At 32.5% G+C, this 24,616-nt stretch overlaps 1 protein-coding gene across 3 annotated transcripts in view; it reads right to left on the bottom strand.

The window, feature by feature from the left end:
- Fbxl4 (F-box and leucine rich repeat protein 4) overlaps positions 1-24,616 on the bottom strand; it is a 91,164-nt gene that overhangs the window by 48,828 nt on the left and 17,720 nt on the right. For all 3 annotated transcript variants that reach the window (XM_076859902.2, XM_076859901.2, XM_076859903.2), the window contains exons 4-6: positions 22,103-22,448; positions 13,195-13,439; positions 5,703-5,916 (exon numbers count right to left, since the gene is read on the bottom strand). In XM_076859902.2, the coding sequence (XP_076716017.2) occupies positions 5,703-5,916; positions 13,195-13,439; positions 22,103-22,448 (805 nt within the window). The remainder of the gene's footprint in view (positions 1-5,702; positions 5,917-13,194; positions 13,440-22,102; positions 22,449-24,616) is intronic.

Genomic DNA, 24,616 nt, shown 5'->3' with positions numbered 1-24,616 from the left:
ACAGATCCCACATGTCAGCTTGAGGGTCATTTCTTTTACCATGGATTCCTAACACAGGTATCTTTCAGTCAAGCACAAACCTAGGGAAATACTAGTATGCATTTGGGCTTATCATCTACCCATCTATTCTGTGTGTCATTAATGTACTAGTATTTCATTTTTTACTAGGCATATGTTTATTACTTTGTACCTACTGAAATTCAAAAAAATATATGCCACTGATTCTAAAAATAGCTCATAGTTTATTCTGTATTTTTTTTAGCTGATGTTGTAAGAAGACATTTGTTATTTATCTGATGAAGCTATTTTTTTCTTGCAATTCTGAACACATTTGAAGAAAGAAAAAGAGCTTATGAAATAAATTAAGAAAACAATTGAACTATATTTTACCATGTTATAAGACTAAAATTTCTGAATAATCACTTATGCAGGGGCAGGCCACATCAGAATCCCAGGTCTACCTACCAGTATATAATGCAGTTTTGTTCTCCTGAGGTCTTACTGAGTAATCAAGCCTGCAGTATGTGTGGATACTGCTAACCACTTAAGAATTCAACACTTAGCCAGCAACAGCACATTATCTTATGGGCCTAAATTTTTTTGAGGGTTATATGTCCTAATGCTGCTTTCCATTATGGCATAAAATTGAGAGTGCACCTATATCAATTTGCTTGAAGTAGTTCATTATATATTGATTCTACAAACTTTCACTTAAATGTTTGTAATGCAATTTGAATAACTGTGATTTACCAGAACTACTAAACTTCAAACCAAATTTGTTAATAATAAAAATAAAAGACAAAAACTCAATTTTTCTATAGAAAATATTTCAGACTAGAAGATATTCATAAGACATAATTTAATAGTCTGTATTTTACACTAGATATATGTGTGTATGCTAGTTACAATATTATATTTCTTCACCAACTGCTAGAAAAGAAGCAAATTATAAAGAAAAATTACTGTTTTTGATGGAGGCAGCCAGGCCATTAGAATAGCTATTTTTCCTTACATCATCTTACAATGATGACTATATCATTGAGGCCACTAGACCTGTTTGAATCCTGTTTTGTGGCTCTTGGCAATATATTAACCTTTTGGGATCTTAATTTGATATCTTAAGATGGGAATACAACCTATTCTCATTGGACTGGTGTAAAGAACTAAATAATGCAAAATGTCTAGAACAGCAAACAGAATATATTAAGTTTCCCCAAACTTTTGAAGTAAAACTCAGGTCTACAAAATCATCCAAATCTTATTAATTATACATATAGATTGCTTAAATCTTACAAAATGACATAGATGTACTCTATTTATTAATATAAATAGGCACATGAAGTGTAAATCTTATAGCATACACTTGACCTCTCTGAGGTTAATGTATTAGAGTCAACATTTTGTAATATTAATTTTTGCTAATTTTTTGTTTTTGTAGGGTTTAGAGAAATGAATAAAAGCAGCACTGGATAATTTCTAGTCCTTTAAAAACAAAATAATCTCTCCTAGAAAGTTCAAATTCATATTTTCTTTTTCTCCTTATATATTTCCTTAGAGCAAGCAGAAACATCTGAAATCAGGTGCTGCTCATTCTTTTCAAAACAGAGCCAATGCCAATGTAGAAGGTTTTGAGAAAGACCAGTCTCCTAAATCTTGTCTTCTCATTCACTGTTTGTACACATTAAGCAACGTTACGAAGTTGAGGATTCAAGGGAATGTGGATATAAGGGAGAAGTGTTTTTTGTTTGTTTGTTTTGTTTTGTTTTGAAGCAAAGTATTTGCTTATGTGACAAGGGAGGTGTTCACAGATTGATATGAATACCAGTGCTACTGTGGCTTCTGCTTGTTTTAAAAGAAATCAGCTGATTGTATTGCTTTCTCCCTTTTCCCTGTGAGTTATATGTGGAACTCTGATGTACCACCCACGATTGATGACATAACAGGAGCAAGCAAAGTACAGGGAGACAGCAGTGAATAGACTTGAGAAACATTAATAGTAAACCTGGGTAAAATTTTTTTATCAATTTTAAATTTGCCATTTTTTATTACTAAAATATCATTTTAAATTTTATTATAAGTTAACTTTAGATCAATGAAAATCAATTTTATGTTTTTTTCCAACATATCAACATCAGAAAAATATACAGTATGAAATTCATTTTTATGTTATCATAGAAGATACCATATTTTAAAGAATTTATAAGTAGTAACATAGGGTACTACCTAATTTTATTTAATGCATACATACCATGACTTTACATCAACATTTAAGTAATTGAGGGAGCTAGAATTAATGGTATCTAGACTTAGGATACAAATTTCTACTCTTGAGATATGAAATTTTCTCATCATCATAAATCACTCTTTAAAAAACTGGGGTCATATTCTATCAGTCTTTTGAGGTGAATTAAGAAAACTGTACACTATTTCATGATTCTCTAGATCATGTTAATATGTAACATTTCAAAAGCATCTCACGGGATAATATTTTCACAAATCATTACAAATGTATGATGCCTAGTAAGTTTGGTTTTTCTTCTTAAAGGCTCATTCAATAATTATTTATTCTTAAAGTTTAACATTCAGAAAAGTTTTGAATAAGGTATTATTTTGCTCAGAGGATATCAGCCTATATAGTGTAAAGGCCAATAAAATAGTAAAGGTATGAGGCTGGGGATATAGCTCACTTGGTAGAGTGCTTACTTTGCATGCAGAAGGCCCTGGGTTCAATAATGAGTACACTTCTAATAAAATCCTTGCTGAATGATACATCCAGAAGAAGAAGAAAAAAAAGTAAAGGTAGCAATGAAAAACAAATATGGCATTATTTCAGAATGGCCAATTCTACCTAAGAGAAAATAAATGACAAATTTTATACCCACACAAATTGTGAATCATTTCACCACAGACCAATGAAAACATGGGCTAAACCCATATTTAAAATAGCATTTTGGGACATTAGTTCTTTCATTCTACAAATTAAAAAAAAATCGGGATTGGGGACTGGAAGTCCAATTCAGGAGTAAAATGTCTACTTCATATGCTCAAGGTCCTTGGTTCAATCCCCAGTACCAAAAAACAAAACAAAACAAAACAAAACCTGGCAATACTAGAACTGAGTGTTAACAAGGCTTAAAAACAATATATACTAATATATATATATTATATATATATATATATATATATATATATATATATATATAATATATATCTTTCATAAAATATTTTTATGAAATAAGGATGATAAAGACTACTTAATCAGAAAGTAACACCAAAAACATGTAAAAATGGAAAGCTAAATAAGAAACTGTCTAGTTCACTCCTGAAGTCCAAGTGTCTGAAGCAGTTCCACGTACCTAACAGATACTCAAACATTTGTTGAATAAATATAAGAAAAGAAAAGACAATATTAAAGACATTCCCATTACATTAAGAATAACGCTGGAAAAATTGCTGTAACTCTATTATTCCACATTATTTGTGAAGTTCTATCTATTAGAAGTAACACTTCAAACATTGGAAAAGAAATAAAAAGCATATTAATTTCCAGATTATATACATGCATTAGAAAGTCCAAAGACATAAGTAAAAAAATTATTAGAATAATTATATGCATTCACTTAGGTAAACAGATAAAATAATTTTTTTTTTTAGAAAAACAAATTATCCTTCAGACTAACAATAACCAGTTAAAGTTAAATGAAAGGGAAAATAGCACCTGAAAATTTAACATGCAATGAACAAATTTAACCAGAAAGATTTAGGATCTAAGTGAAGACAACTACAACATGTTGTTAGATATAAAACAAGACCTACATGAACAGATGGGAAATCTTATTAGAAAGCAAAATGAAATATAATGAGTACACTTCTAATAAAATCCTTGCTGAAAGATACATCCAAAAAAATAAGGACACTCCCCCCACAAAAAAAATGTTTGAAAATAACAATGAAAACAATCTTCTCCTACAGATAGTAAAACATACTACAAAGCTGCCATGATAATAGTACTACTACTACTATTACCTTTATTAGTATATATTGAACTTACTATGTTCCAGGTACTACCTAAGTACATGTTCATGTACATAGTGATTAAATGAGATCTGTATTTGTGGGGGTGGATAAATGGGGATCGAACTCAGAGGCACTCAACCACTGAGGCACATCCCTATCCCTATTTTGTATTTAATTTAGAGACAGGGTCTCACTGAGTTGCTTAGCTCCCCGCTTTTGCTGAGGCTGGCTTTGAACTCGTGATCCTCCTGCCTCAATCTCCCAGCCTCTGGGATTACAGGCGTGTGCCACTGCACCCGGCAAGATCTATATTTTTAATATTACCATTTTAGAGACCTAGAAACTGAAATACTGGGGCTGGGGTGGTGGCTCAGTGGTACAGCGCTTGCCTAGCATGTGTGAGGCACTGGGTTTGATTGTGAGGACCACATATAAATAATAAATTTAAAAATAAAGGTCCATTGACAAAAAAAAAATATTTAAAAAAATAAACTGAAATACTGAGTGAGAGTGGGAAAGTCATTGATATATCATTTGGAAAAGTAATTTGATTATCTTTATTCTTTTCCTTAACAAATATTTTTGGCCAGTCTTTACCAAATCCTATTTTAGATGCTAAAAACATAGCATAAAAAAAATAGATGTGGAACCTATCATTATGTATCCTTACCATGATGAAAAATAAGCAAGAAAACAAATATCATTTCAGAGAGTGACAGGGAAATAAAACCAGATTATATGATAGGAACAGATAATAAGGGAGACTGCATTTATCAGGTCCAAGAAGCCATCTTTATAGAAATATTTAATGAGATAGAAAAACATTAAAATATTTGATAATCTAACAAAATTCTTGGAACATGTAATAATATTTGAGAACTAGAAAGCAGGCTAACGTGTCTGTTTTATAAGAAACAAGTATATAACAGAAAATGTATGTTTACAACAGGGGCCTACGCACACACTCTAATCCACAATACCATTTTTAGGACTCCATCCCACAGCAATAATAGCATGCATACATAAACTATGTTCAGAATAATGTTGTTGCTATATATTTTGTAAGAGAAAAATTACTAGGAAAAACTCAATATTGATCATTTTGAGGATGCTAACTAGATTATGGTATGACTTACAGTACTGAGTTAATGAAAAGAACTGGACAGTACATGTTCTAACCTGGAAAGATGTCCTAGAAATAATATATAAAAAACGGTAGTAGACTACTATATATGACATGAATCTATTATTTTTTAAATGAGCCTCATGAACTATGCCATCAGGAATTTACACCCTTAAGTCTGGGCCTGGATAAATTCCTCTTTGCTTCCTCCCCTCTGATAGATGTTCTCTTAAACACTATCCTGCCACCATTTTCTCTAATTCATTCCCTGCCAATATTTCAGTGTACCTTAGCCCACTGCTTGTTTCTTTATCTGGGAACACAAAGAGCACAGCACCATAAACATTTTAAGAGTTAACAGAAAAAGAACATTTCTTTACAACTTAGAAACATAATAGACTCTAACACTGAAATGACTGAAATAGCTCTAATGATTTTAGAGTAATCACATAGCATACTAACCTTTATTAAAAAATCAGAGATCATAATAATATGAACAAATAAAGGAAAACAAATATTCAGTTGGTTATTGCACAAGGAAAGATAAATGAGTTATTCTTACCTCTACTTTTGTTCGATAGAGAACAAGTCGTTTAAGGCTGCATAACTTGGCAATGTGGTTGAATGCTTGAGGTGGTAATTTATCACAGGATGAGAGATTTAAATCTTGTAGATCTGGACACATCTCAGAAATAACCTCCAAGCAAGTTTCATTAAGGAAATGGCTGCAAGATAATTCAAGGCGTACTAATTCAGATCCACAAACCTTCAGAAACCTGTAAAAACAACATTCCACATGAATTTCATAAAATTAAAAGATATTTTTTATAAGGACTTGGAACTTATATTAATTCTAAGGAGAAAGGCTTAGAAAAATGAATTTATATTATGAAAAACATAAGACATTTTTCACTTAAATTCTCATTCACTGCATGCTAAAATGTGCACGGTTAGGTTAAAATAAATCAACCTGAGAAGACAAAATGGATTCACATCATGTAAAAAGTCAGCTAATGCTAAGTGGAAAATTAAAAAAGCATAGGATATATTTGTCCTACTTACCTATAATGCACAACTGAGTTGGTAAAGATTAAAAGGAAAAAAAAAACTCTAAACTCTTGGAAGATATTTCCCCAGTAACAATACTCAGAACTGGGTAATATATTTGGAACACTGCACATGAAATGACATCTTCAATTAAATGACCTCAAAGCAATCAGAAAAGCCTCCTTTCAACTCAGAAAATTTCTAGGTTTGTTTAAGTGCACAGTTGTGATGTTTCTTGTAGCTCTAACTATTTAGTAACTAAACTACTCAGAAATAATCCAAGGTGACAGAAAATGCTTTATCAGAGTAGGTCATGATTTTATATTAGCTACATTACAGATGGGGAGAAAACAGTCCTGTCCACAACCACCATCTGTTAGAAACCTAAAACTAAAATGAATCTAGGAGCATTTGAATGTATGGAACTTTATCAAATAAGCAAATTGAACCAATTATTCTTGTTCAGTTCTCTTGACATAATCTTGTCCATCAGTGTCACATCAGCAATATTACTACTATTAATTTATGCCACATCTTTATTTTCTTAAATGATTTAAGAAGCTGATAAAGGAACATACAAAATAAAACTGAAACAAATTGAATCCTTGTGTAAATAAAGGAAACAATACTTTAGTAGAAGTTAAAAACAGGGATTTTTTTTACACTGTTCTACTACTTTCTAGCAGTGACATGAGAAAAGGCATTCTTTCAAATCTTACATTTCCTTAGCTGTGAAAGGAAGACTTGAACAATACTCACTACATTGCCTCATGGTTTCGATCATCAAATAATATGTGAAAGCAATTTTTAAAGGTCAAAGCACCCCACAAATATTAAAATGTCAGTTAAATATTGGTTAGCTCATATTTAAACAACAGAATTCAGTTGCCTCAGATTTATTTTAAATATTGCAAATAACCCAGTTTCCATACATATTATGCTTGAATACCCATTTACTTTTAATCCATTGCAGTCTGTGTTCTGCTCTCCCTAAATTTACCCTTTCCTTTTAATTGCTAAATTCAGTGCCCTCTCTTATCAGTATTTGTATTATGTGATTTATTTCTGACATTTCATACAATTGCCCACTACTCCCTTAAACCTCTGATGCTCCTCCTGTGAATTCTTCTCCTGGATCTCCTCCAACAGGTCTTCCTATTATTACCTGTGCTGGTTATCTGTTAAACTGCAGTCTGCATAAAGCATTTCCATTCATTCAGCAAGCAGATAGTGAGTTTCCACTGTGCCGCAGACAGTAGCCTAGGCACTGGGGAAATAGCCCAGTCCCTACTCTCACACAGCCTACTTACAATTTAGTGACAGAAGGAGACTAGACACAAATAAAATAAATAATATATTAAAGGCTGAAAAGCAATAAGGAGCAAATAAATGCAGGGAAGGTCAACAGGAAGTTTGATTAGAGAAGCTTCAATGAGAGGGTGAGCAAAGCAGATGTCTGGAGGAAGAGCATTCTAGGTGAAGGTTTAAAGGGCAAGTACACTGGGGGGGAAATAAGTAGATCAGAGAGATGAGGTACCATGTCATTATAAAGATTTCAGCTTTTATTTTGAGAGAAATGAAATTCCTAATCTTTAGAGGTTTTGAGCAGAGGAGCGTCACCACTTCCTTGTGTTTTACCAGAATCCTTATGGTTTTTGTGTTATGAGATTGAGAGGAAAGCAGGCAGAAAGGGGGGACCATTTCAATATTCAGAAAAGAGAGGAGAGCACACAAGATCCAGGTGCTATTAACAAACACTCAGTATTTTTCCTTTAATAAGGTCAAGGTATACCCAAGAAATAGGATAAAATTAACATGTTTACCTTACGTTGAATAAGGTAACAAGTAGTTATTGGGAGTTTTTTATTATTTAAAAGTTAGAAATCTAAAAACAGATATAGCATTTCGGAGAATTCAAAAATATCCTATTTGATAATTCTAAAACTATTCACAAATTACAAAAGTTAAATATGTCTATTAATTCCATTAGAATTAAAAGCTTTAAGGCATCTTATTTCTATGGTCTTCTTTATTGGCAAAGTACTTTGATCTGCATTTCTGTTTCATATTTAACTTAGAATAACTTGGAGACTTGACATTCCTTCTCTTTTTCCTTTAATTACTGAACCTTTCTCTTCCAAAGTATTTTGAGTGCTATAAATCCAATCACCAGAAAGCCAACTTTCAAGTTGACTTAATGAATGATACAATGTAAAAGCAAAATAAAGACAATGACCATATTTATACTAGTCTTCTGAATTTTTTTTTCACTCTCAATACTCTTAAATTGTATACCTCCACTATGAGAAGATTATTTGGTCAATATACCTATATTCTCTTTTCCTTACAGGATCTCTTACAAGATCTTTTCTACTTGCCTTTTCATGATACCTCCATTCTAAAATGGCAGAAGCAACAGTAAGCTCAATTCACTGAACAATTTCTTTCCTTAATGTTCCTCATGGAAATTTTATTTTAATGTAGTTCTATGTATGCTTTTGTCTTGGTGAATTGTTTACTCATCTCAACTATGACATGGGTCACTTGAAAGGAGAACTACAGCTTCATTATTCTTACAGCTATTCATTCTACATTGTGAATTCTTAAAAGAATTTTTTTTTAATTGAAGGTTTTATGAGGACACCTAAGTTCAGATAAACAAATTTGAACTATGTCTCCTGCTATGAGAAAAGGAGTCTCTAGAGGATAAAGTAAATTGCTTATCCTTATGAGGTGAATTAATTTGTCCAGAAGAATACAAGTACATGAGAAGTAATTTACTAAATGGTAACTTGCACCCTAAAATAATTAACATCCCATGAATGAATAATTTAATCTGAGTTTACTCATCACAAAATAAAAGGCACTAATCCTCACAACCTGTCTGAAGTATGGAGGTAAGGGAGAATTAGATAAAAATATCCATGGCTTCTAATTCCTAATCTTAGGTATTGTTAGTTGAACCTCACTCAGTTCTATAAAACAGTATATTTAAAATAATTTGATTCCAAATAACTTAGAACATTATTTAATATATCTGGCTCAAAATAAAGTCGTTAAAAACAAAACTTCTTGCTTAACTGATTATGGTGCTATTCAGTAATGGTAGAAAGAGTGGAAAAGAAATTGTTTCTATTGTCTAGGAGCTGACAATCTAAAAGAGGAACCTTGTATAAAATATAGGCAGGCAACTAAATAAATATATGAATGAGTAATAAGTTCTTTGTATTACAAAACTATAATTCTGTGTGTGAAAACATCTAAAAAGTTCTTGATTCTAGAAAGCACCCAAGATTTTTTTTAAAGAAATGAATACACACTACTTAGAATAAGTAAAGGGTTTAAAGGTAAAAACCTGCAATCACTGAGGTAAAAATCAGGGTGATTTGGAACCTATTCAAAAAAAAAAATGGTAGTGGAAAAATGGACTTAAAGCCTTTTCAACAAAATTAAGTGATGAAACTTTAAAGCACAAACTGTCAGGGAAGCAAAGTAATATTCAAGACTTTAGAGAACTGTATTATAAAAGTGGAATTACAATGGATGTAATTTTAATGAGTAATGATATTCATGAGCAGTACTCAAAGTTGCAAATCACAAATCTGTGGATGGAACAGGATTTTTAATAACTGATTAAAAGTTTTATGTTCTTGTTATTCCAATTTAACCTATTTCTCTGCTATTCTGAATAATACAAATTCATTAAAAAAAGTTCTTTAAAATCCAGTTAAACAGTTCTAATTTGTAAAGACAAGGTTTTTAGGCACCAAAGTAACTACATCAAACTTTTTCCTAAAGACTTGCTCAAAAAGCAGCTCACCATCATCATTGGTCTCTAGTTTTAAAATGTACATTTTTTTCTTTAAAGTATTATAAATAAGTCTTCTTCACAGTAATGAGCATAAATAGGCCATACTTATTCATAGGTTATTCATTAATAATCAAGCCATGAATATTTATTGTTTATTCTGGGAATGCTGCCTACAAGTTATAATGACTGTCAATTCAGTAGTCAAGTTGAGGGGGCCAATAGCAATCAGCAGGCAAACCTCCAATATGCCCCCACCCTCCCCCAATTTTTTTCTCTTCCTGTTACTTTAACTTTCTTTTCTTAATGGAAACAGTGACTAGGCTTGAAAAAAATGCTAGCAAAATTTATGGTTTCATTGACTAAAATACTGTAGCAAAATATGGAGAATTTATATATGCACTTTTGTGATTATTCAAATAGGCCTACAGAAACTCATCTGGTTGAACATAAAAATGGTAGAAAATTGCTTGTGAGAAAGTGGCTGAAACTGTACCTTCTCAAAAGACAATCTTTATCATTACTAGCCTAAAATTAAGAAAAATAACTGCTTAGTTTTCTTCTCACAACTCATGTTTCTTCTAATGCACATGAATAAGCTTCAAAAAGAGAATGTTAAAAAAATTATTTAGTATTGCCTTTACATTTTACTCATTATCATGATTATACGCAGCACTTTGCCTAAGAAACTGGACCTTAGCTGTTTGCTACCAACATTTTATCTAATGTCTAGAATCATTAGTTGCCACCCTGTTATTTTACTTATAAAATTATGTAAATAATATGTTTAAACAAGATATTTATATTTATAACTGTCTTCCCTGCTGAAGGAAGAAACTGTATATCTTATATATCTTTTTACATGGTCAAAAATATCCACTACCCTGCCTTGCCACGAAAGATAAAAACAAATTCCTAACAGTGGAAAACACTGTGGAAAGAGCTATGAGAGTAATTAAAATGCCCTAAACATCTGTATATTGTAAAACAATGCTTACTAACATCAAGTGTTCTGTCTGTCTGATATTCTGTTGGTTTTGGTTTATTATTAATAATATATGCTCTAAATCATAATCATTAGTTTTGGATCTTCTTGGTCCCATTAGCAGAGAGGGAAATATGCAAACAATGTGGGTACGGTTAAGGTAGAGAGAAATAAAAAGAACTAAGCTATTGCTAGGATTCAGAAAATGATACTTCAAAGTATGGAGCTTTGCCATGCTGAATACTCTGAACTAAAAGACACTGGAAGGTCTCAGAAGCAGCCTCAGAACCAAGTTTTCTCTGACTTTCTCCTGCCCTGTCTCTTGCCCCACCCCACCCCACCCCCAGAACAAGTCAAAGAAACCAGAATTCCTCTTTCTCAAGATAGGACATAGATAGAATTTCTTTTCCCCGAAGCATGCCATAAAGCTTTAACATATTACCCTGCCTTTCTATCTAGGAGCTGGTCATAAAAAAATTCTGACATACCCTTATCCAATACTGGGTCATAATAATCTCATTCCAGAGAAGTCCTGCCCCATATTTAGGAAGAAGAAATGCTATAACACAAACGAAAGAAGAATCTAAATAGACAAGACTTGCTAGTTTTCCCCATTTAATCCATTACTATTAGGATCATACACTTTTTGTCCAATCACATTTCTACATGCCTGTCCTTGCTTCACTGAACCTAAGCATAACATTAGATCGTTTTTCATGTATCTTTGGGTCTTTATTCTGAAAGGTTCTGTATCGTGTAAAACTATGACTAAATAAAAATTTTAACTTTTTTGTTTGTTTGTTTGTTTATCTTTTGATATAGGGTATCAGCTGTGACCTTTATGATGGGAAGAAAAGGGATCATCCTCTTTCTTGCACTATAATGTGTTCCACTGCACAGGGGTCATATATCTAGCAATGAGCCTTTTCCCAAAATCTACTTTTGGCAGAAAAGAAACTCAGTGTATCCATGGTTTCAACGTGGAGCCTTACTACTTGTATTTTTTTTTAATTTGATGTGAAAACTATCATTGTTAGCATTTTTAACACATTGTTACTATTTCAAACATTAGAACTTCATTGAAATCTAATGTTATCAAATTTCTTTCTGAAACTGCATCTTTATTTTTATAATCTGAGTCAAGTGAAAACAAGGCTCCATGTATAAATTTCTGATTCTAAAACCAGCATACAAAAATGCATTTTACTGGGGATATGTGTAGGGATAGCTGCAGTTCATTTTTAGTTTGTAAAAAAAAAACAGGATGAAACTCTGTTCAATAATTAAAAATAACAGGTAATTTCTAAAAAGTTTCTAATTCATTATTTAACTTCATGAAAATAATGGAATCATATATAATATACAATGAGGACAACTATCATCAAGGTTAAGAGAGGCACCTGTTTGTATCATAAGAAAAATTACTATGGCATTACTAAATGAATATGCACTTGTGGCAAGCTTTCAAATGTTTAACAGGTGACATTTAATAGTAAGGAGACAAAATGCTTAAATAGAAAGGAGCAGAAACACCTGGGCAGGTCTGCAAGTGTGGTCCTCTAGCATGCAATTGCATTTTCAACATAATTAGTTTAAATGAGCTTCTAAATTTGGGTGATGTATTGCACATGTAATTAAGATTTAATTAAAAATGTTCTGTAATAAATTGTTTCCCATTTCTGACAAATCACATTAGAGAGGTAGATTTTGATTTGGAAATAGTTTTTTTTTTTAAATGTGTTAATCATCTCAGCTGAAAATATGGGAATGGAAAAAAAAAAGTTCTGTTGAAAGCCGGTTGGGATTTAAAAAATAAAAGGTGAGGAATTTTTTTTTTTTCTATATTGCTGACTGAATCCAGGGGTGCTCTAGCACTGAGCTACATCCCTCAACCCTTTTTTACTTTGAGACAGGGTCTAAGTAAGTTGCCCAAACTAGCCTTCACCTTGCCACCCTCCTGCCTCAGCCTCCCAAATAGATGGGATTACAGGAGTGCACCAGTTTCTCTATAGTTTAGCTGAAGAGAATGCTGAAACACTTTTACGTTTATAAACAGCAACATTCTACATATAAACCAATGTTTATTTTTTAATTTCTGTAAGATACATAGTATAGAACTTCACATTTATTATAAAAACTATTACACAGTAAGTGTAGCCTGCTAATAATAATAATAATAATAAAAAAAAAAACTCAATAAGGCTTTGCACTAACCTGCTAAATCCTGCAACAGAGATGAAGCCTCTATTGCCAGTCCAAGATAAATTAAGCCACTGGACAAGGGTACATCGAGCCTGCAGGAACTCCAGAGAAGTGTCATTTAGCTTTGCCCAGTATGGCTGCAGATTGAGGTGGATATATTGTAGAGGATCACAGCAATGCTGGTGTAGCAGTTTGCAAGTTTGTGCTAATCTACACAGGTCTGGTAGTGTAAGATGATTCAGAATCAGTTGAATAAGCTACCCAAAACAAAGAAACCAAGATCATCAAGAGTGAAAAAGAGTAAGATTATTTTATTAAACATATAATGTGGCCTAATAATAAACAGTATCACATTTTATAACAATATTTTCATATAGCAAATAAATCAACAATTAACAAAATTATTCAAATAGAAAAAAAAATACACACAGATAAATACACTGTATTTCAAAAATGTTCAAATATTCAGCTCATGCTGACAACTCTTCTTCCTTAGGGTACAAAGATACATTTTGGTGATCTGTTGACTAATACAATTTTTCATAGACTCAGCATTTACTACATGCCAAACACTGGTGATAGAAAACAAAAAGTTCTCATTCTCAGAGTGCTACAGTCCAGTGAGGGTACTAGTAAGTACAAGGATGTACTTTAATAGCATTGATAGAAAGCAACATAGAATACTACTAGAGCCTAACACAAGACACACACCTAATTCCAAAGTGAAAGTACTTGTGCCAGGAAGACTCAGCTTTAAAGGGAGAGGGGCAAACTAGATGAAAATAGTATTAAGGACACTGTTACACAGAGCCTCACAGAGGAGCTTAGATTTATTCTGACAAAAGGCAAGGGAGACAGGAAGAACAACAAACCAAGGAACTAATGTAGAATTCCAGGAAAAAGAAAAAAGGGCACTTAAAGCAGCAAGGATGGAGTAGTGAACATACATAAAAGTAAACCACACGGAATCAAAAAGATCTTTTTCTCTCATTATCTCCTTGAACTAATCTGAGATTTGTTTTTTCTTAATGAACAATTGGGGGCTTTTAAACTAGTTTACAAAGAACAACTGCTTAAATAGCTTATACTGAACCAAGGATAATAAAAATAAAATTAAATAATTGCTAAATGTTCAAATCTTATTTAGATGAGGACTGTTTTTTAAAAAATTTAATGCAGGGCATTTAATAAATTTTCTTTTTTATAATTATACCCCATAATATAAATCATCTTTTTTCAATTTACTATCTAGGTTCAGTATAAATTTTAGGAAGAATTTCTCTTTTTTTGGCAAAAACACTACAAAATACAGAGTAACAACAGTATGATCTTTAAAAGAACATATATAATATAATGCGATATATTTATTAATCATCTGATGCTCATAAGGTTTGGGGTATTCTTGCTATTTACTTTTAACATCTGAACTAGGCTTTAAAAATAATGTTAGGATATATATATGTTTATTCTGAAGATAGGGAAAGAGAAGGAAAATAATAATTTGTCCAAAAGCTGACAAAGATTCTCTGGTTGGTCAAAAACTTAGTTAGGCTTCTAGACCTTCTAGGCTCCCTTGTGTACTTCGTTATCAAAATCCAGTTCCAGCAAAAAGCTTTACGATTCCTCCTAAGTTAGTTTAGCAAGAATGTTCACCCTTTACCATCCCCCGGGGAATGCCTGATTACCTATCTCTAGGATGAATCCTTTCATTCAGTTTAATCCAAATCCCCCCTTTCTCCTGATGTTTCTTCTTAGTAATTTTTCCATCAACTCACCCTCAACATGCTGATTGGCTATAAATTCCCACTTACCCCATGAGGTATTTGCCACTAGCCCAATCTCTCCCACTGTAAAATTTCACTGCTGTGATTCCTATCCCTATCACAACTGCATTTTCTTTAGCAAATCTCATCAATGAGATAACCCTGTTGACATGTAAAAGATGAATTAACAAAAATTCTGGTAAAAAAAAATCAGAAAATCCAAACACTGAAGAAAAATAGAAAATGACAAGTTTCTCCCTCTCTAAGGTCAATTCTAACAATTCTTTCCCCAGAAATAAGCACTGTTAACGTTTTTTCTGACATCTTCCAGATAAATGTGTATGAAATTGTATTCTTGGATATGCACTAAAGGAATGATATGATATATATTGTTCAGCACTTTGCTTTTCTCATTTCATGATACTTACTATAGATGGTTCTTCATCTGCACAAACAGGTCCACCTCATTCCATTTCATAGATGTGACATAATAATTCAACTGGTTTCTTATTGATGGATTTCTTGATTTTCTCTTATTACAAATTATATTGTAATATCATTATGTGTTACATTATGTATGTATGTTCATCTTAGTAAACTTTGAAAATTTATTGTTAGGGTAAATTACATGCATTTAGAAGTTTTGATATAAGGACAAACTGCCCTTGTAAATGTTTACATCACTTTATATATCCACAGTGTAAAAAAGGACCCATTCACCTACTTCATAGACAGCGATGTATCAAAACAAGAAAGTATGGGACTACTTTTGTGGTTTCTTCTTATCTTCTTTCTTTTCTTTTTCTTTTTTTTCCAAGTGAGCTGCTAATGTTTACTTCTTTCCTCTTAATATATTTCTGGACTCTATTTTGTTTCATATATCTATCCATTATTTCTTCCATTTCAATAACCCTCAAGGTAAAATAAGTTTTCTTCTAAATTTCTAAAAGTGTATGTGTTGAACCAGGCATGGTGGTGCACACCTGTAATCCCAACGGCTCAGGAGGCTGAGGCTGGAGGATCAGGAGTTCAAACCCAGCCTCAGCAAAAGTGAGGTGCTAAGCAACTCATTGAGACCCTTTTTCTCTAAATAAAATACAAAAAATAGGTCTAGGGGTGTGGCTCGATAGTCGAGTGCCTTTGAGTTCAATCCCTAGTACCTACCAAAAAAAAAAAAAAAGTGTGTATGTTAGACAATGGAGTTTTATTCAGCCATAAATAAAAATGAAATTATGTCATTTGCAGGAAAGTAATGGGATTGGAGAATATTATGTTAAGTAAAATAAGACAAATTCAGAAAGTCATGGGTCAAATTTTTTTCCTTACATATGGATATATAATACGATATGTAATAGGACAATTGGTATTTCTCAATTTCATAGCCATTAACTAATATGTATATTTTATATAAAAGTATGATGTGTGACTATAAGGATCAGGCACTGGAGTTAAAAAGAGAAGTAGGTTTGGCTTAGGTGAGGGGGGTGAGGACTACTCTTTTTCATAAAAGCATTGCTTTTTTGCAGGTATCTCTGTCCTTACATTAAGTGTATGATTAATTTCAATAAAAACTAAATAGTATGTTTTAAATTATTAAATTGTAGAATACCAAATCCTACCTATGAAAATGTGAACAAAGATCAGAAGATATTGACTAATAAGTACATTGATTTACAGAAAAAAAATAGGACAATTGGCTATTATGATTCAAACTTTTGGGAGTTTCTAATTCTAGTCTTTGCAGCATTCTCAGAATGTTATATAGTTCTATTAGTGGCTGATACTGATATCTTCTGAATTAGGGGTGGTGCGTTTCTTTGTTACCTTGATTTACTTTACAAGCCAAATGTACTTTTCTTCTAGTTACACTAATATAGTTTATTATAACTCCATTACTAGAAGATAGCAAAACTGGTGCTGCATCACAACTGGGACCAACAACTAGAATTGGGTATTGGCTCCAAGCTAAATATACTTCTTTTTCTAACCTCTTCAATGTATGTGTTGGCATGCACTAGATCATTTGGTTGCAAATGAAAATCAGGACTAATACCCCTCTATCATTCTTCTTTTCTGGAATTTTCCTAATTATTTTCATATTTCTTAGGTGAATTTTTCAATTAAACAATTTGCATTTTAATTTGGACTTGGTTAAACACACAGTTACTTTAAAGAAAACTGACATTTTTTCTTTATTGTATCTTTCTACTTGAGAGCATGCTATGACTCATCATTAAATGATCTATTTGTTCCTAGAGTTCCTACTGCAATTGATTTGTCTATTAACTTTGTAACCTGCTAATTTACTCATTGTTCTTAACAGTTTTTTGGTCTATTCTCCTGTGTTTTAGATATATAAACATTTTCTCTGCAAACGATTTTCCAAAAATTATGCCTTTTATTTCTTTCTCATGTCTACCAGCTCTGGCTAATACTTCTACAATAATGTTAAATTACATTGCTATTCATGGCTTTAATTAAAATGTGAGCCATGAAAGTTCGGCATATATATAATTTCCAATTTCTTTAGTAACTACATCTTAAAAAGTAAAAAGAAATAGTTTCACTTTATGTATGTTATGGTTCAGATGTGTGTCCCCAAAAAGCCCATGTGTGAAACAATGCAAGAAGGTTTAGAAGTAAAATGACTGGGAAATGAGAGTCTTAACCCAATCAGTGAATTAATCCTCTAGCAAGGTTTAACTGAGTGGTACTGAAAGCAGGTAGGGTGTGGTTGGAAGAGGTGGGTCATAAGGGGGATGTCTTTGGAGTTTATATCTTGTCTTGTGAGGAGAGTTCTCTCTGTTTCTGATCATGTCCTGAGTCCCTTTCCTCCACCACATTCTTCGGCCATGGTGTTTGGTATCATTTCTGGCCCTGAGGAATGAAATCAGCCATCTTTGGACTGAGACCTCTGAAATTGTGAGCCCCCAAATAAACTTTTCCTCTTCTAATTGGTCTTATCAGGTCTTCTAGTCACACCAGCGAAAAAGCTGACTAAAACAAAACTATCACTTTACCATGTAATCAATATAAAAATTACTACTGAGATATTGCACATTCTTTTTTTTCCAAAGTGGGTCTTTAAAATCCTGTGTGTTATTTTACACTTTAGCACATTTCAATTCATACTAGTCACATTTCAAGTGCTCAATAGTACATATGGCTGGTGGCTACCATATTGGACAATGCATTTCTACTGTTTGATAATTAAATGTGATATTAGTTCTTGGTTTATGACAGTTGTTAGTAGATAATTGGTAAGACAGCTTAATAAAATATGTACAATTTAAAAGAAATGGTTAAAATATGATTATCTATTTAGCTGTCACTTATCAACTGGTTTACACATCTACTGAAATGATCTTAAGATTCTTCTCCTTTTAACCTAGTACTATGGTATTAGTACATAAACCCTCTAACATGAAAACACCCTCAAATTTCAGGAACAAATCTCAAATGATTTTCTGGTATTATCCTTTTAAAACAATTCAACTTCCTTTGTTTTAAGTTATACATATATGTAAAATCGGTCTGATAGTTTTCTTTTTGTGTGCTATCTTAATTAATGTTACCCTAGCTTCATACAAGAGTTGAAAATGTCTTCTTTATACTATGAAACAGAGTTTAAATAATACAAGAATTGACTGTTTCATAAATGTTTGAAAGAAAACTACAAGTAATCTGAGCTTGACAACAGTAATAATTTGAAATCTGTAGAATTAACTCAAATTGTTTCAGTTATTGTAGAATTTTTACGCAGCTAGTACAGAGAAATCCTGTATCAGAAGATAAATAATTTACTTTTTCCAGATGGTTACTTTAAAAACTCCCAGAAACTTTTGGCATAGTTCCAAAGAAAAAGCACTGTATTAAAAGGTATATATTATATGAAAACATTCTGATACTGAATATTAAATTTTAAGCAAATATTAAAATATAAAAAGAATAAAGAGTCATTAAAACCATGACAATGACAATGTGAAAGAGCAGTTTTGATTTTGATTAAATGAAAGATATAGGGTTTAGGTCTACAAGACAATATCCATTAATCACTACTCACCTAATATATACTGTCTGTCAAAATGTGGGGGTTTTTTTGGCATGGAGGGGATCCTAGTATAAAGTATATTTGTATAACACAATGAAGACAGGATGTGACACATTGAGCAGAACTCCCAAAACACACCTAATCTCATTCACTGTACTCTGCAGTATTAACTCTTGATATAGTACTCTGCTTTCATCAAAGCTAATCAATGTCCTTCCAAGAATATCAATTCTATCGCCTGGTTTCTTCCACAGAGACTACATGTGGGAACAAATATGGTAACATTCCTCATTCATCACCCTATAATAATGGCTCCATTAAATTGATCATGGTAAAATACTATATTGAAGTTCTCCCAATGACCAAAACTAATGAGCACTTGAAACAACCGTCTACAGTTGATGTCTTTTTATGGCTTCCAGACATTTTCAACTTCTTAATGGTTTGGTTTAAGACTCTCTCATCTTTATCCCAAGTCCCTTTTCTAGCTTATTTTCCTCTATGGAACTCTTGGATGTCTTAATTAATGTTACCCAGAATTCTACTCCTGGCTCTTTATTCAAACTTCACAGTGTTTCACTTGTCAACTTCATCTACCATGGTGCCCCTCTATTTAGATGTGACTTGTTCAAATGTAAACTCAGTCATTCCTGATGAGTTTCCAACTCAAATAGCAAGTGCCCACTATTCTCCACAAACAAGTCTGCTTTGATGAATCATAGGCACCTTCCTACCTTCATCTACTATTTTAAAATTAACGGCATGTCCACCCACCAGGTCATTTCAACTTGAAACCTAAAAGTCCCACTGATGTTTTTCATCTCCACATTCACCAGTTACTTTTGATTACAACCTTTGAACTTCTGAAATATTTCTCCCACCTAATGTCTTCTTCAAACATTCCAACTTGGAAGGCTTCATAATTTCTTGTCTAAATTATTGCAGTAGCTTCCTAACTGGGACCTCTGCCTCCCACCCTAACTTCCTATTGATCTATTCTCCATTCACCAGCTTAATCTAAGACATAAATCTCATTTTACAATTCTCCTCCTTAAAGTAAACAAACCTTCAATGTTCACAATCATTTTTTATGCCATAAGCCATTTGAAAGACAAATTCAAATGAACCCAAAACATCTGGATAATTATTGTAATTGTGGGCCAAAGCATGCACAAAAATGCTTGAATACTATGGATAATTTCTGGAATATTAACTATTATTCCACATCTTTCCCTCCCACTCAAAGACAGCATAAGAATAACAAAAGAAAGTATTCAATTATAATTGTGAATCTGCTCTAATATTTTAGCAAAAGTAAATTATTTATAAAATTTAAAGTATTTGATTTCCCGAACTAACTTTGCTATAAACCAGAATAAGACAGTACCCTGAAGACCACTGGGTAAAGGGTTAAAATGCAAATCTGCTGGTAAAACCCAGAGGCAAAACCTACTCTATAGTACAGCAGAGTAGGATGTGCACTGCCAAGGGTAGGGTGTCCCAATCATTGTCATCCATGTGAATGAAGATATACACTGCAACAGCGCTAAGCCTCCATCTAATTTCATGCAGCCTCTGCAGTCAAATCTGATGTTTCAGCCATACTGAAATACTGGAATTTCCAATCAAGTCACAAAGTTTCACTTCTCACCTTTCTATATTCTTTTCTCTCTGCCTAAGGTTTCCCTGTTTCCATTTAAATGCTATATGTCAAGCATTTATTAGGCCTGAATAAAGTTCAACAAACTAAACAGTAAATATATTTACTGACTTTAAATTTCTATTTTCTAGTTTTAGAAAATGGGTAAAAATCAAAGAAGTGATTCATTCTCCTCCAGATAAACAGCTATCCCTGAGTCCTGAGGAGGAACACTCTCAGTATTTCACACTCCTCTCTCTCTGCCCCAATTCAACTCTGCTTCATTTTTCTTCCCTTCTACCAAGAAGGTCTTATCCAATCTGTGAAGCTTCCTTTCCATAAAACAAGACTTGACCTTTGAACTCTTGACCTTAAATCATCTATGTCTAGCAATTTTAATAGCTACTTCACAGATACATCACAGTATTTTAGCCATAAAATATTATACAGACATTATAACTACTGTTAGGTATTCAAGAGACTGCCTTATTGTTCCATGCAAGTTAAGCTTCCTATGTTACTACAGTGAAATTTTAAATACCAACATTTTGGAAGGGGGATATATAGGTTGGTTAAAATTTAAGACTAGGACTGGGGATATGCTTCAGTTGGTAGAGTGCTTGCCTCCTATGCACAAGGCCCTGGGTTCAATCTTCAGCACCAAAAAAAAAAAAAAAAAAAATGAGTCTATAAATTTTTCTTAAAAAAACTGATTATATCATTTTTAGGAATACATTGTTTTTTTGTAGAGGTCTAAATGCCTGGCCCCACTCTCACTACCAGGGATATTTGGAAACAGGTGGAGAAAGGTTTTAGTGTCACATTGCTGGGAAATACTTACTGGCATTTGATACCTGGGACCCAGGGATGCTAAATATCCTACACAACTGTTCCTCTGTAAGTACACTGAAAAAAAGATTTCAAACAAGATACAAAAAAAAAAAAAAAAAAAGTATTTCCAGGAGAAGGCACTCTGGACCTGCCTAGACCAAAATTTAGAGCTAGAAGAATATATACCAGAGTTAGTATGGAAGAACAAGTGATACTTAGGAAAGATCTGGACTATTAAATGGTATAAACATTCATCTCACAATCATTATTTCTCTTATCTTTAATGTAACTCATATAAAACTGCACATACTGCCCATACTTATAATGTATAATTGTGAATTAGAGTATAACTTATTATTCTTATTATTGGCTTGTGTATTTGGTTATTGCTATTTAATGATATAACAACATATACTTAATAGTTTATCCAGAATTACTGAAGTTAATCCAAAAGAAGTAGCAAAATTACTTTTTCGTCTAGTTTTTCCAAAACTAAAATATGCAACACATCGGAATACTCCCTTACCTATTATGCTTCCAATTCCTCTGATAGCTAGCAAAATAAACAGTAACTTCCAAACATTTAAAGATCTATACTGTTGTATCTAATATTGCTACTGAACATTTTTGGCTTACCTCATATGGTAATTTATCAAAATATCCATTATTTGGCCCTTCCTTGAGGGCAGTACTGCTAAATTTTTTGTTAAGATTGTCCATTCCACAACCATCCTCTTCTTCGTAGTCATCATCTTCTAGATCATTCATGTCAATAAGTGAAGTCTTGAGAGAAAGCACTGGTTTGTCCTTCATACCATGTAGCACAACTGCATCTAATTCAGTGTAATAATCCAGAAGAGAACTATTTATTTCCAGTCGAATAAGATTTGTGGGAAAATTTATCTGCTTAATACAAGGTTTAAACTGGCGAGCCTGGGAAGCATTCACCTTCGTAGGTCTCTCTGACCAAAGAATCTCCCATCTGCCAAAGAAAGAAACTTCCCTATAATACAGTTTAGAATGATATCTACCAGTATCTTAAGATTACAGCCCCATGCCCAATATACCACAGAGAGAAACATGTCAAGTAAGGTGAATAGAATCAAACACAAGAATTGTTTCTAGGATATGAAAAAAAATTAAAAGCTAAATGTCATACATATAATTAAATTATTTTTATAAAAACACCAAAGTTCTTTTTATTCCTTTGCAGATTTCACATTGATCAACTTAAAGACTAAACTTGGTAGAGGTAACTGAGGAATAGCACTCAGTTTTACAGAATAAGTGAATCCTAAGGATCAAGCACATAGGAAAATGTTGTCCTGTGTGCGCTGCATCTCAAACCAACTGCAGGAACTACACCTTCATCTTGCCACACAAAGGTTTCTTTGTCCAGCGTTCCATTCCTGTTACTGGCCTCATACAAACTCAAAATGGTTTTTATCTTTGATTTTTCTCATTTTTTAATGCAGTCATAAGGTTTTACTAAAGTTTTCAGGAAATTCTTTTATATATGTCCTTCTCCAGAATTTTCATTTTTTCATATTTTTAGTCATTCTTTATCTCTGGTACCTAGCAAGTCCTATTCCTCCAAATGAACTCCCACTTCCCAGGAAACTTAGTTACTACTTTTACACAGTAAATTATTTCTAACTTTGGGACTTTGCTCATGTTGTGTTCCCCCAATGAAATGCTCAACCTACTACTATTATTTGTCCCATCTCTTCTTTAAAGCTAATATTCTCATGTAACATAATTAACTACTTCTCTAATTATTATTTTCTAATATAGCAGAGAAAATTTAAAACAATATAAAAATATTTTACAAACATTTTTCCTCTATTTCTAATTGTTTACTTTGGCTAGAAGAATTTTTAATTTTATATTGAAAAATAAAGAATATTTTAAAGTCTCTCAGTAAACACTACAGACTGCTTTAAAAAAAGCTACACCAATATATATAAACATGACCACTAAAAGCACTATCTACTTTTTAAAATAATCTCTAATTTCATAGTGAGTCACACCTCCTTAGGAATATAATTTATAATTCACTGATTATTAATAGAACTTCAAATGTTTTTATATATAAAATGTTTTTATATATAAAAAACATGAGATTTTTTTTAACCCCCAATAAACTATTGGTTCATTAACCCAATAACCTACTGAAATCTAAGAAAAAAAAGAAGTAGCAAAAAACTACTATGAGACACATAAGAAGCTGAAGTAGATCAAAGTCATTGACATATAGGTACCCTAATGGCCTTTAGGTCAACAAGGTCATACAGCTCTAATCTTGGAAGAATGGAAAAAGGAGATATGGTAATTTCTACCTACAGGAATAAACATGTAAGACAGATGCTCTCTGGGAATTCTTTCTTTTTTTAATTTATTTTTTAGTTTTAAACATTTTTATTAATATGTATTAATTATACATATTAATGGGATTCAGTATGATATTTCCAAATATGCATGTTGCATATACCAATAAAATCCAATGTCCCTTTTCCACCCTCACCCTTAACACCCTTCCCAATCTCTAGTAATCACTCTTCTACTTCCAGGTTGACTTTTTTTAGCTTCCACATATGAGAGAGAACATGCAGCACCTGTCTTTTGTGTCTATCTTATTGTACTTAATATAATGTCTTCTAGTTCTACCCATTTTGCTACAAATGACAGAATTTTAATTCTCTTTATGGCTGAATAATACTCCATTGTTTGTATATACCAGATTTTCTTTATCCATTCATCCATTGATGGGCACCTAGGCTGACTCCACATCTTAGACATTATGAATAGGGTCACAACAAACATGGGTATGCAGGTGTCTCTTTGGTATGCTGACATCATTTTCTTTGGATGTATTCCCAGAAGTGGGATACTCAGTGGGAATTCTAGTAAACATCACCAAGAGAATCAGGAATGAAACTTACACATTTTCTAGAACCTTTAAAATCATTCCATATTCATTATTTTTGCAGATTCTCTCCTGAAAATCAGTAATAAAATACATCAAATATAAAGAGCCTCTATTTGTATTCAGAGACAACATCTCAGTCCATCTCTATTTGGAAACTAACAAAATGCCATTCTATGTGAAGGACCTGGTTAATTCTAACTTAAATGAAAAAATCGTGTTTC

The sequence above is a fragment of the Callospermophilus lateralis genome, chromosome 6 (assembly GCF_048772815.1).
Source record: "Callospermophilus lateralis isolate mCalLat2 chromosome 6, mCalLat2.hap1, whole genome shotgun sequence".
Lineage (NCBI taxonomy): Eukaryota > Metazoa > Chordata > Mammalia > Rodentia > Sciuridae > Callospermophilus > Callospermophilus lateralis.
Note: the sequence above shows the minus strand (reverse complement) of the source record. Positions and strands in the feature narration are given on the sequence as shown.